The 18744-nt window shown below is 39.2% G+C and overlaps 1 protein-coding gene across 1 annotated transcript in view; it reads right to left on the reverse strand.

Annotated features, from left to right (window-relative positions):
* Positions 1-18744, reverse strand: part of slc12a3 (solute carrier family 12 member 3) — a 41502-nt gene that overhangs the window by 13703 nt on the left and 9055 nt on the right. The window contains exons 9-12 of the mRNA XM_039808393.1: positions 17906-17990; positions 1886-2043; positions 1282-1389; positions 998-1121 (exon numbers count right to left, since the gene is read on the reverse strand). Of these exons, the coding sequence (XP_039664327.1) occupies positions 998-1121; positions 1282-1389; positions 1886-2043; positions 17906-17990 (475 nt within the window). The remainder of the gene's footprint in view (positions 1-997; positions 1122-1281; positions 1390-1885; positions 2044-17905; positions 17991-18744) is intronic.

Consider the following 18744-nt stretch of genomic DNA (forward strand, 5'->3'; position numbering starts at 1 on the left):
TGGGGTCCAGTAGACCCAAACACCTCATATGTAATAGTTATGTGTAGGGGGTGTACCGTGTCATTAAAAATAAGTTATTTTTCATGTTTTTCACAGAAAATGAGCCAAGACCAATGAGTTTGAGTTAGAAGAAATAATGAATAGCATAATTTTTCTTTTAGCAAACATTGAAAACGGGTCCCACAGACCCGAACACCACACAAGGGTGTGTGCATTATTTAAATCTTAGTATAGTCTTATCCAATGTCCTGCCAATTTGTAATGGGAGTCTGTGCATTATCCACAGCCTATATGTGCTGACTTTATCTCCTCTCAATAATGCAATCGATCTATAGCCTATACATGCAGCATAGGAGCAACTTGGGTTTCAGTGTCTTGCTCAAGGACCCAATGACATGTGGATGGAGGAGCCTGGGATCAAACCGCCAATCTTGTGGTTGACTTGGTTAGTCAAAAAAATACAGCACTTGATAAGCCTACCTGTGTTCTCTACTACTAGAGGTGCTTGGGATAATATGAGCTATAGTTGTAGTAGTGGTTGTAGTGGCAGCGGCGCTGTTAATAGTAGGACAGGGGCTAACAGGCGCGACTGCACCTTAACTGCCTTGAAGAGACCGTTGGTTATTGCAGCAATTTATCCAAAGTGACTTCCAATAAGTGCATTCAACCATGAAGGTACAAACTCTGAACAGCAAGAATCATAAAAAAATAAGTACATAAGCTTGAAATAAGCCAAACTACAAAGTTTTCCATGTAAATGCAACATGTAAGTGCAATATATATATGCATGTATATATATATATATATATATATATATATATATATATATATAATTTGAGCCACTTTTCACATTTTGAGTTTCCATTTGCAAAACTAATTTTCCAGCCCATATTCTAATAAAAGAAGTTTCAGGACATTCCCAGTTCTATTCAAACTATAATTGCTAAAGATCCTCCTGGTCACCTATAGGGGTCAGAGGTTCTCTTCAAAGCCTCACCAATGAGAATGAAGCAGGAAGCGATGATGTACGTTAATAGGTAGCCTCTGAGTGGTTCATTATTCTTGCCGTAACCTTTGCCAAAGAAGCCGATGAAAGGGTAGAGTTTGTCCTTACATAGGCACTACCAGAAAAAAAAAATTGTTACAACAGAGAATATAAGGAAAAAAAGCTTGTGTTTAAACAGGCACAGGGAGATGGAAAATGTTTCACTGATATATAAATAGAAAAAAAACATTCACAACATATAGTGTATAGCGTATCTGGTGTGTGCTTGTGTGTACCTGAAAGACTTTGGGAGCAGACACCAGGCAGGCCAAAGCAGAGGACAATGTTGCTCCAAATATACCAGCAGTGATGAGAGGGGCGAAGGCTGACACCATGCTCATCGACTAGAGAAAGAAATGTGCTGTTTGGTTATTAGTTTCATCTCTCTCCCCAGAGGAGAAACTGTCTGTTTCTTCACAGGGTGACCTACTGTTGTGTAGGTAATGTAACTGATTATTATAGAGGGAGACTCAATAATTTATGCAGAATTAAATTAGTGTTGCCTCATTGCTGTCAGTGTTTTCATTGTTTTATGTGTATTCTTCTTCATAAATGTCTTTGAACTGACAGACGACAAGACAGCTTTATGTTTTGGATACCCCAAGTATCAACAGGAGGTCAATGTTTGAGTGTTTGAAATTCTAAAGGACTTCATTACCCAGAAACCATGTAAGGAGTTGGTTTGTGCTTTGCATATTCATTTTGTGATTTAGACGGAAAACAATGTAAGGTAATTCGAAATAAAAACAGTATCTTGCAAGGCTTCAAATTGAGAAACAGAGAGTGGAATAAAGACAGATTTCAGTAATTTTTGTGTTTTGTGAGTGAGCTTGTGCTGACCTGATAGTAGTTATTGATGCCGTATGTGCATGTTTTATTGTTGATACATTCTGTGAAATCCCATCCATATTGACAAGCTTCACCAAGACAAACCCCAGATGAGGACAGTAATAGAGTGTCATTTAACCCGCCAGATGCATCCCTCACCACACAGGATCCTGGGAGTAAACAAACACACATGGACACAACTATGCATAAAGAAATTGCATATGCGAACATACAAGATTTTCAACCTAAAACCCCAAAATAATGAAGAAATTGAAATATATATATATAAAATGCATTTTGTAATCATGAAAATAATTATTTCATGCATATTGTCTGTAACTATTACTGACGCTTGTTAATGGTAGAAATAAAATCAATGTTCCAAAATTTTAGCTTATGACTTCCTATAATGTGTCTGCATGTTGTTATTATGGCAACATATCCATACCCAAATTCATTGTAAATGTTTCAATTAATTCAACTTTTGTCATTATACTTACTTATACGTACAACTAAACCCCAGTCTTGTCAAGATAGTGCAACCTGCTAATAATATTTAAAATATACAATATGTAACTGTAAAGGTTATGAACAAAATTCTGCAAGGTAATTTTAAGGTTCAGTGGGTAACTTTTATAAAAATAACTTTTTGTAATATTTCCTGAAACTGTCGCTATATCCTGACAGTAGCACGTTAGACAGATAAAAAAAAAAAAAAAATCCTCATGTTCCTCTGACTCAACCTACTGCTACTGATAGCATTTGCAAGTTTCCACTGTGCCCTAAGATTAACAACCAATCAGATCTGAGGAGTCTCTAACGCAGTGTCAATGACTGCTCACGAACTGCAGTCAAACTGTAAAATTCGACAGTGTTGAATCTTGATTTATATTTGATCAGCGCTGCCTAGTTTTACAGTTTGACAGCAGTTTACCAGTAGTCATTGACACTGCGTTAGAGACACCTCAGCTCTGATTGAATGTTTTCCTTATGCTATTAGGAGTACCAGGAGCAGGCAGAGAAACGTGATTTTTTTTCATTCACGTAGTACTGTCTGGATATAGTGACAGTTTGAGCAAATATGACAAAACATTATTTTCTATGAAAGTTACCAACTGTAGCTTTAAGTGTGTTGTTTTCATACAATGTAAACATAGCAGACCTACTGTATACATAATGCAAAGGTATAACTTGAAGAAGCAAAAATATGTAACTCTCATACATTTTTAAAAACACTGTACTTCAGGACTGTTCACAAGGTGTGGATAGTGGCAGTAGTAGTAGTAGTAGTAGTAGTAGTAGAAGACCAACCAGTTGATACAATGTGAACTTTTGCGAACAGGACTAAACAAATTTTGCCAATAAAATAATATGCTATGTTTACTGACAATCAACTGACAAGTACTGAAGTTATGTTTCCTTTCCAGGATTGAGGTTTAATGGGAAACCATTGAACAGCGCCAACTAGGAACTATTATACGTACATTTAATCAGAATAAAGATGTCATGTGTTTTGACTCTGTTAGTAGCTAATGAAACCATGATATTCAACCTGTCACTAGCTCAGTCTGTCATACCATACGCTGCTTCAATGAGTCCACCATCAGTCCTGTACCCAAGAGACTAGCCTGCTTGAAATATTACCGCCCATAGAATGCTTTGAACGGCTGGTCAAGAATTCAATCTGCTCTTCACTAACCAGGGTCCGTGTACGTTTTGATAGTTTGTTTTTTCGTTTGAACCACAAAACAAAATAATGAGAAACCTGCTGTTTTTGGTTTGTCGTTTCAAACCAAAAACAAAGAAACGGTAAAAAAAAGAGCCGTTCTCCGTTTTTGGTTTCTGAATACAAAAACGAAAAACGACTAAACCAAATTCAAATAACGGTCCGATTTCGGTTTTCTGAAATTCCTTTTTTCATTTCTCCGTTTGAATAGGCTATCTACATTTAAAAAAAAAGACATGTTGGCCACGTGACCCGGAAGTAATAGTAAATATAGCCAATAGCTTTTAGAACGGTCATAATGTGCAGCATAACGTTATACCAGGGTAACGTTAGAAGAAAAAAAATCAATCAATAAATAAGCTTATATAAACCTGGACCGAAAGAAATATGTTAGCAACAGTAGTTTATTACAGTGATTTAATATCGTGCCTATCCACGCATCACTGTCACGTTTAATGAGTGCATTGTTTGGTTCAATACAGTTGGTAATAGTTAACCTAATAACTTATTGTGTGTGCAGAGTTGTTACTGTTAGCACTATATCATATAGGGGAGAGCAGGGACAGTTTAAATACTTTTTAATTAAATGTAATTTACAAAGCGATCATATCGCACTGAAAGCTAATATTTTGTCACTAGCAACCTACACCTGTCCTCTGTCAAATACAGTTGCATTTTCGTGCGTTATGTTTCATTCGTCCCTCCTGGTGGGGACGATTGAAACAGCATAGGGGGACGAATGAAACATACGGTTTAAGCCATATAAACTTCCCACAACTTCAATATTTTACTACATATCATGAATGGTACTCCCAAAAGTTGTTATTTCAGATAGATTGATGCTGGGCTATACGTCTTCGTGAATATCTGTTAACAACTCATTGCCGTCACCTTTTTTTCTTTTAATGCATTGAAATTGTTCTGTTTTTTAATGTTTTATGTAAAGCACTTTGAATTGCCTTGTTGCTGAAATGTGCTATACAAATAAAGCTGCCTTGCCTTGAAGCGTGTATGAAGCGGTTTTTGAAATATCATTGAAATATCATAGCACTGTCGGTGATGATTCTGCCATTTTTATAGCTAGAACAGTATACGTTTTCCCATTTATATCAAGTTTCTATTGTGGAAAATTACGTTTCACTAGGTTTTGACAACTCGACCCCCTACCTGGTGGGGCCCATTACGGTGGAAACTGTTAGAATTTCACTAAATGACGTGTTCTTAGATTTCTGAGGACGAAGGAGAGGCTAGGTTCGGATTGAAAGATTAAGCAAGATGGTTTAATAAAACAACATGAGAAACGATAGTCAAATCACAATTAAACATAAAACATAAAACACTACCAGCATCAGACTGCAAACATGCTTCCCCTGTCGGGACACAAGTTAGCAGCCATGCGACATGACAAACAATACACTGTAAACAGCGGACCTCAACTTGCTTCCCTCGCGGGTCACAGATTGAAGTCCCGAGACCTTCCTTGGATCACGCATTTATTTCCCCGCACCTGGCTCGTTCCTCAAATGAAATCTTCCCCTATTGGTCAGATGTCTCTCAAAAGAAAAGGTGTAGGCTACGCTCCCAATCAGTGTCCTGAGTGACCTACACCCTGTCAAAGGATCTTACCTAGACGGTGTCAATTGTTTCCAAACTACAGCAATACTCGTTCTTTGTCTTAATCACGTCTGGCTCGACAGGGGATGGCTCTCAACGTTGTTTAAACAATAAGTCTTCCAGCGCTTTTACATTTATGCTAAATAACAGCAATGACCTAATTAATTCTTTAGAAGCTATAGGTTTTGGGTGAGGCAGTCAAATGCTGATTAGTGTGGTGTGATGCAATCGGTTGATTCAGTGCTTTCCTCCAGCTACAGTGTTCATTCAAATAAAAGTACATTTTTATCAGACATCACCAATGTTTTAACTTTTTTAAACCTAACAAAACCACATTAAATATTAATTTAATTAGGGGAGAGCCGGGACGATTGAAACGCGGGACAGATGAAACATTCCAGTTTTCTCCGAGTGCAATGATGATAGACAGACTTCCTTAGGTCAAAACATTTAATCTCCTATCAGCCAAATATCTTTCTGTTATTTCCTTTTATCACGGAGTTACAGGCGATAAACAAGTTTTGATGGTCGAAAGTAAACTTCCTTAGCGGTTAGGGTAGCTACATTTTTTCGATTATTACAGAGTGTTTTTCATTTAAAGTTTCGACTACATGCTTATTTGGTAGACTATTTACTGGTCTCCACAATCCCAGACTTTCATATTGCATGCTTGTTTACATGCAAAACAAGTTATAATGGCATATGTCTATGTCGGGAAGGTTGAGCTGTTTCAACTGTCCCCGACCTGGCTGTAACTCCATGTATTTTAAGTAAATGCACAAATATCTGTGTTTATACAATAATTCATGGAGGGGATGGAAAAGCAGTTTTAGAAAGATGAAAATATATCAGGAAGGGGGTTGAGTTTTCCCGTTATCCTATGGAGACTGATGGGCTGTGGGTCGTTAAGGGCACTTTGAATCCAGTGACTTAACCCACGTAAAAACCTAGTGAAACGACATTTTCCACAATAGAAACTTGATGTAAATGGGAAAACGTACTGTTCTAGCTATAAAAATGGCAGAATCATCACCGACAGTGCATGATATTTCAAAAAACGCTTCATACACGCTTCAAGGTGACGGCAATGAGTTGTTAACAGATATTCACGAAGACGTATAGCCCAGCAACAATCTATCTAAAATAACACCTTTTGGAAGTAGCCTACCATTCAAAAATTTGCTTTCAGTGCGATATGATCGCTTTGTAAATTACGTTTAATTAAAAAGTATACTGTCCCTGCTCTCCCCTTTATAATATAGTGCTAACAGTAACAACTCTGCACACACAATAAGTTCTTAGGTTAACTATTACCAACTGTATTGAACCAAACAATGCGCTCATTAAACGTGACTGGTGATGCGTGGATAGGCACGATATTAAATCACTGTAATAAACTACTGTTGCTAACATATTTCTTTCGGTCCAGGTTTATATAAGCCTATTTATTGATTTATTTATTTTTTCTTCTAACGTTACTCTGGTATAACGTTATGCTGCATATTATGACCGTTCTAAAAGCTTGACTTTTATTTTTATAGGCCATATTTACTATTACTTCCGGATCACGTGGCCAACATGTCTTTCTTTTAATGTAGATATTCAAACAGAGAAATGAAAAAAGGAATTTCAAAAACCAAAATCGGACCGTTATTTGAATTTGGTTTAGTCGTTTTTCGTTTTTGGATTCAGAAACCAAAAACGGAGAACGGCTCTTTTTTTACCGTTTCTTTGTTTTTGGTTTGAAACGACAAACGAAAAACAGCAGGTTTCTCGTTATTTTGTTTTGTGGTTCAAACGAAAAAAAAAAACTATCAAAACGTACAGGTTGGTTTGGTCCGTGTACTTTTTCGTTCATTCGATTTTCATTTCATAAACAGGTATTAAAAAACAAAAAACGAATGGTTATTTGATTTTCGTTTTAAAATACGACATTTGAAATTGAATTACAATGCGTTTTTTCTTTTTCATGGTCGAAATGGGATGGGAGAAATTTAAAATATGCTGTGATTTTCATTTTCTATTTTATATAACAAAAATAAAATCACTCGAAAACAGAAACGAAAAAAGGCTTGTTTTTTTATATTCAGAGACCGGATGTTGTTATTTCCAAGGCAACAGCGCCAGCCTAGCCTACCAGTGTTCAGCCCAGGCCAAAATTACTTTGGAAACCTAGCTATACTCTTGATAATCCTTGGGGGGAATTTTATTTCTTAATGTCACATGCATTTATTACCCTCTCTCCCTGCCTCCCTGTCTCTACCCACCGCAGACAACTTCGCCCGAAGAGAGTCGAACCAGCGGAGCAAATAGACTTTCGGTTCACGGCTGTAACGTTACCGTTACGCCACCGTTAACAATCCCAGCAAACGTTCTGTTGCTGCCGTTAAGCTTGCTGATCTGGCAGAGAGTCACCGGGGGTTCGGGATCAGATCATAGGGATCAGACCTCCGGAGCTGGGTCTAATATTCTAATATTAGCTGCTGCTGCAGCTAGCTAGCAGATATAGCCACCAGCCCTGTGACCTCGGTCCTCGCGGTTCGCTCCCCGGGACTGACTCTGCAGAGCTGGCGTTACCCGCTCTATGATCAATGAGCAATGATCAAGGATTACCAAATTTCTCTCTCATATTGCTCCTCATAACCACTGAAAACTGTCAAAAATCTAACCCAAAGTACAATTATTATGGACGTTAGCTTAATTAAGGGTTTCTGCTTCATTAAGGGAAATTGTAAGGAAAAAGCTTAACGTGGTTAACCATTAAGCTTTTTCAACGCTAGTTACATTTTTGATCACTGTTTATAAAACCCAAAGTCGTTATGGACGTTATCTGACTGATAACTGACTGATATTTGATTGATCATTGTTTAGGTACATTATAAGCGCTTTTTCACGTTAAGCGTTTTAGAATGTCCCGGCTGCAGCTGAGGGAATCTGTAGCCTATAACTTCCGTTTTTTGCCCCCCTTTACATAAATATACATATGGCTATGAAATAGATCATGAAATACAGGCTTTAGTCATAATAGTTCAATAGCCTAAATACATGTATGTTTTACTATGTATTTCGAGGGACTTTTATTTATTCCATCTATTTATATGCACGTTATATTTAAAGGAAGTTTGGTTATCTCACAGACTCAGACTAAAAGCAGCAGCAAGCCTGCCTGACATCAGTGCATCATAGCATATCACTATCTGCAAATAAAATAAAATATGAATAAATCACGAGCGCGGCAGATTCCCAGCTCAGCTAGAGCGGGTAACGCCAGCTCTGCAGACGGACCAGAGTCAGTCAACACCGGGGAGCGAACCGTGGGGACCGAGGTCACAGGGCTGGTGGCTAGCTGCTAGCTAGCTGCAACAGCAGCTAATATTAGAATAGACCCAGCACCGGAGGTCTGATCCCCATGATCTGATCCCGAACCGCCGGTGACTCTGCCAGATCAGCAACAGAAAGTTTGCTGGGATTGTTAACGGTGGCGTAACGGTGTTACACCGTAAACTGTGACGTTGCAGCCGTGAACCGAAAGTCTGTTTCCTCAGCTGGTTCGATTGGGGCGAAGTTGTCTGCGGCGGGTAGAGACAGAGAGTCAGAGGGAGGCAGGGAGAGAGGGGAATAAATACATGTGGCATTATGAAATAAAATCCCCCCCCAAGCATTATCAAGAGCACAGGTTTCCAAAGTAATTTTAGCCTGGGCTAAAAGCAACACTGGTAGGCTATGCTGGCGCTGTTGCCTTGGAAATGACAACATCCGGTCTCTGAATATGAAAAAACAAACCTTTTTTCATTTCTATTTCCGAGTGATTTTATTTTTGTTATATGAAATAGAAAATGAAAATCACAGCATATTTTTAATTTCTCCCATCCCCTTTTGACCATGAAAAGGAAAAAAATGCCTTGTATTTCAATTTCAATTGTTGTATTTTAAAACGAAAATCAAATAACCATTCGTTTTTTGTTTTTTAAGTCTGTTTATGAAATGAAAATCGAATGAACGAAAAAGTACACGGACCCCCGTACACAGACCCAGGCAGCATAGTAGACCCATAACAATTTGTCTACTGTCCTAACCGATCAAGGGAAGATGTCATAGCACACTTGCTCCACACCACCCTATCGTACCAGGAAAAGAAGAATGTGAGATTGCTGTTCACTGACTACGTTTACAAGCTGTCAATTTTCGGGTTATGGTCGGGTTAAGGTCACTATTCGGGTTTCTGAAACATTCGGAATAACCCGTTTACATGCATGAGCAGAGAGAGTTACTCCTGTATACATGGAATTTGTAATCAATTGGCAATATCCCGACGTAAACGGCGACGCACGGTTAGCGTTTGGACGTAGCCTACGGACAACCTTAAGACGCAATAACTTTTCGGTCACTTTCTTATAAATCTCACTATCTCGGTACTTTCTGCCGTCAACAAAAGACATTATATTCATGGTTTTCACCACACTAATAAAGAAATTGGTTTCCTCCTCGCTCCAAAAGTGTGCTGCTGTGCTGCGTCTCGCCATGTTTACCTCTACTTCTTGTTTACTTCCGGTATACTGCGCGCAGGTTTTCTGCATTGACATATCTATATTATTATAGTATAAAATTATTATTATAACTATGTTTTCTGGCGCATACAAGAAGTTCCTCTACTCAAAAGACCAATATTCCTTGCGAATAGAACATGCGCAGAACACAAATCAATGTTCCTTTTGATGGGGATATGCCGATACGCGTTTACATGACCAAAATCAAGGGTTAGAAAAGGGGTAACCCAGGTAGCATATTCGGGTTTTTAAAAACCGGAATATGAGCATATTCGGCTTTTTGCCAGGGTTTACATGGCCGTGTGCGACCAGGTTATTGCTAATATTCCGGTTTTGAACGGGTTATTGGCTGCATGTTACGTAGTCAATGATTACAGTTTAGCGTTTAACACCATAGTTCCCTCCAGGCTTGTCACAAAGCTCAAGGACCTGGGATTAAACACCTCACTGTGCATGTGGATCCTTGACTTCCTGACAGACAGATCCTAAATTGTGAGGTTGGGCAGACACATAGCTTCCACCATCATCCTTAACACCAGGGCAAGTCTCCTGCGGTATTCCCTGTACACACGACAGTGTAGCCACTTTTGACTCCAACACCATCATCAAGTTTAATAACGACATAACTGTGGTGGGACTGATCACAGACAACAATTAAAAAGGCCTACCTGAAAGAAGTAGAGGACTCACCCACTGGTGTCAGGACAACAACCTACTCAGCAAGACTTAGGAGATGAAAGTGAACTTTGGGAAGATGCAGGGAAGGAACTATGCCACCCCTTAAAGGGGTGATAGAATGATTATATAGGGTATTTCACACTGTTCCTTATGGTCTCCTAATGGGGTATGTAACATTGGTTGGGCTGAAAATGGCCTGGTTGATATTTTATTGACCCTTATGCATCCCTGTGTTTTGGCCCTATTTGTAACAAGAGCTTTTCTTCCAAATATGGTATGCTCATGAATATTTAGATGAGCTGCATGCTGATTGGTTGAGTGAATCGCCATACACACACATTAGAGACGCGCGCTGATTGGTTGAGCGAATCCCCAATACACACACATTAGAGACGTGACAGAATCTCATATTCCAGACACTGCAATGTTTCGTTACCAAATTCACTTCTGAGACTTTTTTATGCGAGACATCAACTATATAAAGCTCAAATATGGGCCGTTTCACGAAAATTGCAATTTGCAAATTTGGTAAGACGTGTCGGACTTTAGGAGCTCCACACAGTCTGACGAGAAAGCGGCAGCCTGCTGGGCTCCATACCCAGAACAAAGTCACCCTTTATGGATACTGCACTACCGGGGCTCCGCGGCCAGCATGACTATAATATATTTACGGTTAGAATTTCGTCACTTATATAACATCTACCCCAATGTCTTATAAAGCTAACCGTTGTGTCCGATTTGATTTTAAGGCATTTTTATGAACACGAGGCGTCTTGTTAGGACGAGCAGCTAGCTAGCTATATGTCCCATTCAATACAATGGGAAACGATTGCAGCTAGCTAGCTACACTTTCGGCATAACTATAGTATATTCACAGTTTGAATTTCGTCACGGCATGTATATTACAGGTTCCCCAAGGTCTTACAAAGCTTAGCTAACACTTGTCCGATTTTGGATTTCAATTTAATGCATTTTTGTGAATGTCAGAGGTGTTAGGAGGAGGCTAGCTAGCTCTCATTGATGGATTCCAGCTCACCGCAGCTCTATCAATGAGACTCGCAGACAAGAGGCGTTTATTTCCACGATTGTTTGTTTAAATAACTCAACACACATCCATTATAAGACTACCTGGAACCTGCGGTATGAGATTGCGGGCGTAACAAGCTCGCTGACCGCGCTCTCAGTCACCCACCGGCCGGCCATTTAGCAGGAAGAGGGGAGGGAGAACAGCGAGCTGCAGGCCCTGGAGCTCTGTCAGGGCAGCGGCATTTGGTAATCCAGTCACCCAGAAAAGGGTGAGTTTGCGCGGGTATTGAGCAGCGGGCTGTCGTCCGTGACGGAGCTCAATCGAGCTCACAGCAGGCCGGGGTCTGTGACGGAGGACAGGCAGGGCAGCGATGTAGCAACCCAGGCAGCACCGGCCGCTGAACTCCGACACACAGTTGGACAAAATTTGCAATTAGCCATCAATTTTCGTAAAACGGCCCATATTTGAGCTTTACATGGTTGATTTCTCGCATAAAAAAGTTTCAGAAGTGAATTTTGTAATGGAATAGCAGAGCTCTGCGCGACCTAGATTCAGAAGACTACCTGATCTCAGGTCAGTTGTGTAGCCTATGTAAATGTTGGGGCGTGACAGTTCTCTTAATACACCCATGGGCGTGATAAAGGTACAGGTCTTGGGATGCTTATGTAAGCTTCCAGCTTTGTTGAGATTCGCCTGTTTTCAGCGGCAGTTTCAAAATATGAGATTTTCATAGTAAAGGGGTGTCAATGGGATTTTGAGCTTCTATGTATGTCCTATTTATCCACTGAACTGTCGTTATTCAACTATGACAGGGTAAAATCGGTTTTGCATTCTATCACCCCTTTAATATCAACAGGTCCTCGTGGAGAGGGTAGACAGCTTCAAGTACCTTGGTGTCCATGTCACTGAGGATCTGACCTGGGCACTGCATACTGACTCAGAAGTGAGAAAGGCAAGGCAGCTGTTTCACCTTAAATAGTGAGGAATTTTTACTCCTGCATCATTGACAGCATCCTGATGGGAAACATCACTGCCTGGTACAGAAACAGCACCAAAAAGGACCGTAAGTCCCTGCAGAGAGTGGCTTGTTCTGCTGAACATACAATAGGCAGTGCTCTACTCTGCCTAAAGGATATTTACACCAGGCGCTGCAAGAAGAAGAAGAAGAAAGCTAGGAAAATCATTCCAAACCACGTGTGTAACACCTTTTTTCTCTGTTGAGGTTTTGAAGAAGGTACAGGATACACCAAGCCAGCACTGGAGTCAATCGGATAAAAAATCTACGAGGCATACGTTAAAGCACAGCCCCTAAAAATTGTCAAAAAAATATGGCTGACTTCCTGATGGGTTTATGACTCCAAGACCAGTTTTTGTAAGTCTTGATATAATACATATACCCACCAAATGTCATACATATACATGAAAGTTAAAGGAGATGGCTTCAACTCTAAAAAAAAAGAAAAAGAAAAAGAAAGTCAGGCAGAGCTATTGAGCCAATTTACCACACCCAAGCCCCATATCAGATATCTATTTTTACCAAGCCTGACTTGTATACCACTTTTCATGATATGTCGAGTAGCCCAAGCACCTTGATTTTGCGCTCATTTAGCATCCTAGTGATATGAAGGTAGAAGCTCTTCCTGCGTATCTCATTGCTGCTCTGTTGTATCCAGCAGCCTACCTTCCTTAGACGCTCTCAGGTACCGAAATTTCTCACTGATTGATTTAACGTGAATCTGTCCTCGGTAGTACCGACGTTATTTGGTCAGTACCCTGAAAAGTACCAAGTTTGGTACCCAACCCTATGTGCTATAGATTCTTTCATTTCGAGCCATTGACAAGTTGAATATCATTGCTAGTTGGTCAGCACACAGTTTAGGGACCTGCCCACTGATACCATCTGGTCCTGCTGCTTTCTTGTTGTTCACATGCTTGAAAGCCCTTCTGATAATAGGTCGGCCTGCACCAGCTACTAAAAGCTAACTCCTGCAGCTAAGTTTCCATGGTGCGAAACCACGCTTCCAATTGACTATGCCTCGCATCCAACACGGCAAATAAACTACATTTATTACATGTACCATTATCATTAAAAGAGGTAAAGGAATAGCTAAACAATTACCATGCCGAGCAAGAGAGAGCATGAAAGTGAGAGGAAGAGAGAGAGAGGCCATCGCTAATAGCTAATTTGATCAGAACTGAATAGTGTGTAAACAACTGTGGGATTAGCGAGTTGCTTAAAGGAGAGAGTTATAAATATAACAAAATTAAGTGGATTGAGATAGAGTAGCAAAAATATGCTACCAACAAAGAAGTGCTGGTGTTGTGTCCCTACTGGTTTCCAAACTAACTGGGGTCCGTATATCGTGTTTACCTAACAGCAGCAGTTGTTGCCTGCCTCTGGCACCAGATTCAACACACAATCACAAACATATTACTGCAGATTTTTAGGTTGCATCTCATATCTGCTGCGGGGAATATGACGTTAGGACTACATCACAGCCACCTACAATAATTGCAAGATTGCGTCGAGCTGGTTTTCGATCTCTTGAGAGCAAAAACATACACTTAGTGTCCGCAGTTCTACGCAGGGTGCTCGAACTCCTTTGACTTCTGCTTCCAGTAAGGTATTAACTAACTACATTAGCATCCAAGTAACAGTTTGTTTTGGTTTGATCTGAAACAACAAATTTTTTCTAGAAATTGCCCAATCATATTTATCGCGTTTCTTTCCTTGCGGCTATGGCTATATTACCACTACATTACAGCCCCCTACAACATTACACATATGACTAATAAATACTTTTAAACAGTGACGATATAACTCAGACGATACTGTCAAAATACACAATTGCCAACACTCAGCCACATGAAAAGCTAAAACAACTTGTTACCCTGGGTTTAGGCAGTGTTTTATATCACAAGGGCGCACTTATTCAACCCAGAGAGACACATACTATATATCGCCTGAACTCAATAAGCTCCTTAAATAATTTAAATTACAAAATTAAGTCACTACTTTGCTGTGTTGGAGTTTGATTTCAGAAAGAGACATCACTTGGGATAGAATCATTCGATAAATGACACCCCATGCTTGGTTAATTCGGAGCAAAGCTCAAATAACACCGTATTGCAAGTGTAGTAGGTCGAAAAGGCTATATGTTTAGTTTTTGTTTAAACACCCCCCAATTTTTGGTAACATTTGAACCATTGGAACTAATCCTTAGGGACCGTTCGGTATTTATGGAATGGACCATCGGAGGAAAACAGGGGAGGGTCATGTCTTTTTATTCTATGTTGAGGGGAGAAATGTTGGATGACCATCCAACATTTTTCAGTCCAGAGGGGGGGGGGGTCACCCAACTTTTGTATTCATGAAACAGCAAAATTTCAAAGTGGCTTGTTTGGTGCATATTTTTCTATGTAGCTCTTAGTCTCGGCCTCCTTCGCTAGCAGATGGGTTTGACCCATGAGTTTGCTGTGGGGCTGGGGGAGCTGCCCCCCTGGTGGCTGAAATGGATAATTGCATTGTTTAAAAAATTAGTGGAATATAAATTACGTCTGGCATGAGCAGATATTTTATAAATATCTTAACTAACACAAAACAACTAAATGGTAGTAGGTAATACATCTGATTTCATATACTGCTTTAGTAAAAAAAATATTTCCTGGCTGACGATGCGAGCAGCAGGACGTAAAAAATGAAAATAACTGTTGTTAGTCTGGACATCTTACCGTGCCAACGTTGCAATAAAGGTTTCCTAAATGCCACATTTGATGTCAGCTTACTAATTGATTGCAGGTTTTGTGTAGATTTGGACATTTTTACGTTTATTCCACTTTGTTTAAACGGCAAAGTGGAGGAAGCCTAGTGATGAGTCCACAGCAACCAGTTTGTGTTGTGCCTTGCTGAATGGTCTCAATATTTTATTGTTTTATTTCATGTGAATACTAGTTTACTAGAGGAGTAACTTAGTATTTGAAGTAATGCAGTAATGCAGGAAGTGTGCATTTAGTTTCCATGCTTATTGTGTTTCCACAACAATGTTAGTGAGTAAATCTACTGAAATGGCCACCACACCATAACAGAGGAGTGTGATGCGTCAGATGAGAAAGCAGAGGTTTAGTCACATAGGTTATGGCTGTAAACAAACAATTTGCAATCTGTATATGTTTGCCAAGCGCAAACCAGTACAGAAGGTATTGATAACCTGTGGGGGGAGCGTCACTCCTGTTTTCCAAATCGTGTTGGAGGGTCATAGAAACTTTTTACTGGCGCAGTCAGGGTCATGTCTATTTTGGTTAAAGGTCCCAAAACTCCTCCGGTGGCCCCTTAAATAAGTAACGAACAGTCCCTTACACACACTTATTGAAGCTATTACACTTCCACGTCAGTAGATGGCGCTATGGCACTGCTGTGGATCCATTACGGAGACCGTAGCTCTTAGCTCTGCTCATGCGCAGCTTTGCTGTGAGCAACACGCTAACATTGGGCTCTCTATCTATTGATTCACAGGTACTGAAAAACTCACTTTTTCATATTGTATTGTATATTGTATTCTCATACTGCTTGTATCAGCAGATTATCTAAATGTTATAGAAATCGTGTGATGGTGTGAGCTGATTTTGAGGCGTTTGTGTTAAGAGTAAAAAGCGTAACTTTGAAGCTAGTTGTTCCGACTAGTGTCGGCATGCTGAGTAGTTCTTATGAACTTTGGTTTTAAAATGTAGTTTTTATAGTATAGTATAGTAGTTTGTGAGTGTAAGTTATTGATATTAGCATCCTGTAACATAATAAAACATGTTCTATATTTTGTTCAGAGTATTAGCCAGCCAGCAGTGAGGAAATGGTGATGAGAAATACTGTTTTAAGCTAGTTTTACATTCCCGGTCATTCAGCAACATGGTGACGCCATCTTGTCAAGCGCTAATATTAAGTGCACATATATGAGAGAACATGATGTACAAGAATGTTGTATGTATGGGTGTGTACTATGCTACGGTTAAATTTGTGTTAGCAGGATAGCATTGGTTATATGTGAAAGACTGTAGATGTCCGAGTCCAGTGAATGTGAAGTGAAGTTATACTATTTTGGAATCTTTTAGTATTTTAAATTAAGCCAAGTCTTGTAGGTGTAATATGTGTTAAATCATTTGAATATATGTGCATTTATTTTCTGTCAGATCATCAGTTTGGTTACACTATTTATTTTATTTTTTTAACATTTTATTATCATTTTGACATGCATTTTTATCAGAGAGCTTATACAGTAGAGACAATGTGAATGTTTGGGAAATGTATGCAATTGTTCAGAAATAAACAAGCTTTGCCATGAGCAACACGTTAACATTGTGCTCTCTATCTATTGATTCACAGTTTCCAGTTTTCTTAAGCTACGCAGTGCCCCTAGCCTGTGTAGCCACTGCTGCCGGTCCAGATTTCCTCTAGGTCTGGTGCCGGTAACACAAGCACTATTTGCAAACACAGAGGTATGTTTTGCTATACAATATAGGCCTACACAAAAGGAAGGACAATGACTGTAAAGTCCATGCCTTCAGAACTTGTGGGTAGAATATTACCACTTACTTACTTTACTTACTTTTGCTGGCTCTATCAGCAATTGTGTATGTTGTATGTTTAAAATTGTTTAATAGTCGTAGGTGTAGTGTCGTAGGGGGTTGTAATGTAGTGGTCATTATAGTGGTAGCTGCAAGGGAAGAAACGTGATAAATGCGCTCAGGTATTTTCTAAAAAAACCAGGTAACCAGTTGTTTCAGATCAACCCAAGACAAAATGTTACCTGGATGCTGACGTAGTTAATTAATACGTGACTGGAAACAGAAGAACCAAGAGCCTCGTAGCTCACTGTGTGGAGCTGCGTTTTTTTCCCTAGTGAGATCGAAACCACCTCAACACGGTCATATTTTCTTAAATGTCTTTTTTTGTAGACGGCTGCGATGAAGTGCTCACTTATACCATCATATTTACAGATTTGAAAATTCACCAGTAATAAGTTTGTGATTGTGTGACGAATCTGGTGAAAGAGGCAGACAACTCCTGCTGCAGTTAGGTAAACACAACATACGGAAACTAGTTAGTTTGAAAACCACGGACATGAAACCATACGCATACTGCAGCACGTCTGCACATATGGGTTACATTGGTTTGGAACATTACAGTAGATCATTGATGGATGGATCTTGAGTACTTTTACACCAGGATTTGTTGGTTCAACCAATGCACAAACTAAATCAATATTGTTTTTGCGTATTTCATCCAGAATTAATCATTTCATGCCGTATGATTACAGAAAATTCCTTTTGTAAGAAGCATAGAGGTAGTCATTATTGCAAAAAAACATCAACAAGGTGATTCAAAAGCTAACTCATTATGGGTAAAAGGCAGTCTACAGATTTAGTAGACAGTTGGGACATAACGGTACCAATGGTTGCAGAGATGATGAGGTAGGATATAGTGGTCCAGAATATTGCCATCATTGTTCCTCTGGGAATGGCCACTGTTGGATTCTGGGAAGGAGGGGACAAAAGAAACCAACATAAGGCTTTTTAACGTACAATTGAGTTATAATTTGCAGCACTGTTAGGAAAATTGAGATTTACATTCTAATGTCTTGATAATATTAAAACTGTTTGCATAAGAATGCAATATTATAATGACAGCACTCCCAAAAGATAACATGAGAGCCGCTTATATTTCCTTGTCTATGAGCACGGAATCCTCCCTGACTGAAGATAACATTGACTTTGTATTATCACTGCATATCATTAATTATAAAAAGCCGAGAGGAGAGGGCTTTTCGTCAGACATTTTCTGTACTATGCTGTAGTATTGTAAACTGGCTCCTTGTTGTGTTCGCAAATAAAAATGAAAATTGAGAGATCTTCAGTGGTTTCTGTCTATTCTTGATAATGTGATTATTCTAATAAGTACACATGTTAATCAAGATTTGTGTGCAGAACAGGATGAAGTGGGCAGTTTTTTTATATAAATGAGAACAATGCATGCTGTTTTATAAAATATATCTTTACAAAAAAAGAATCCCTGATGTTAACGTATATTGTTTATTTGATGAAACCTGTGATGACTTTACCATTTAAAAAATATACTTTTTTAATGCTTTGTTTGCTGATTCACAACAGTATATATATATATATATATATATATATATATATATATATATATATATATATATATATATATATATATATATGGGGTGCATGGTATATCGACCTGATATTGTTATCGCAATATCACGTTGCG

Source organism: Perca fluviatilis, chromosome 8 (genome assembly GCF_010015445.1).
Source record: "Perca fluviatilis chromosome 8, GENO_Pfluv_1.0, whole genome shotgun sequence".
In the NCBI taxonomy this organism is placed as follows: domain Eukaryota; kingdom Metazoa; phylum Chordata; class Actinopteri; order Perciformes; family Percidae; genus Perca; species Perca fluviatilis.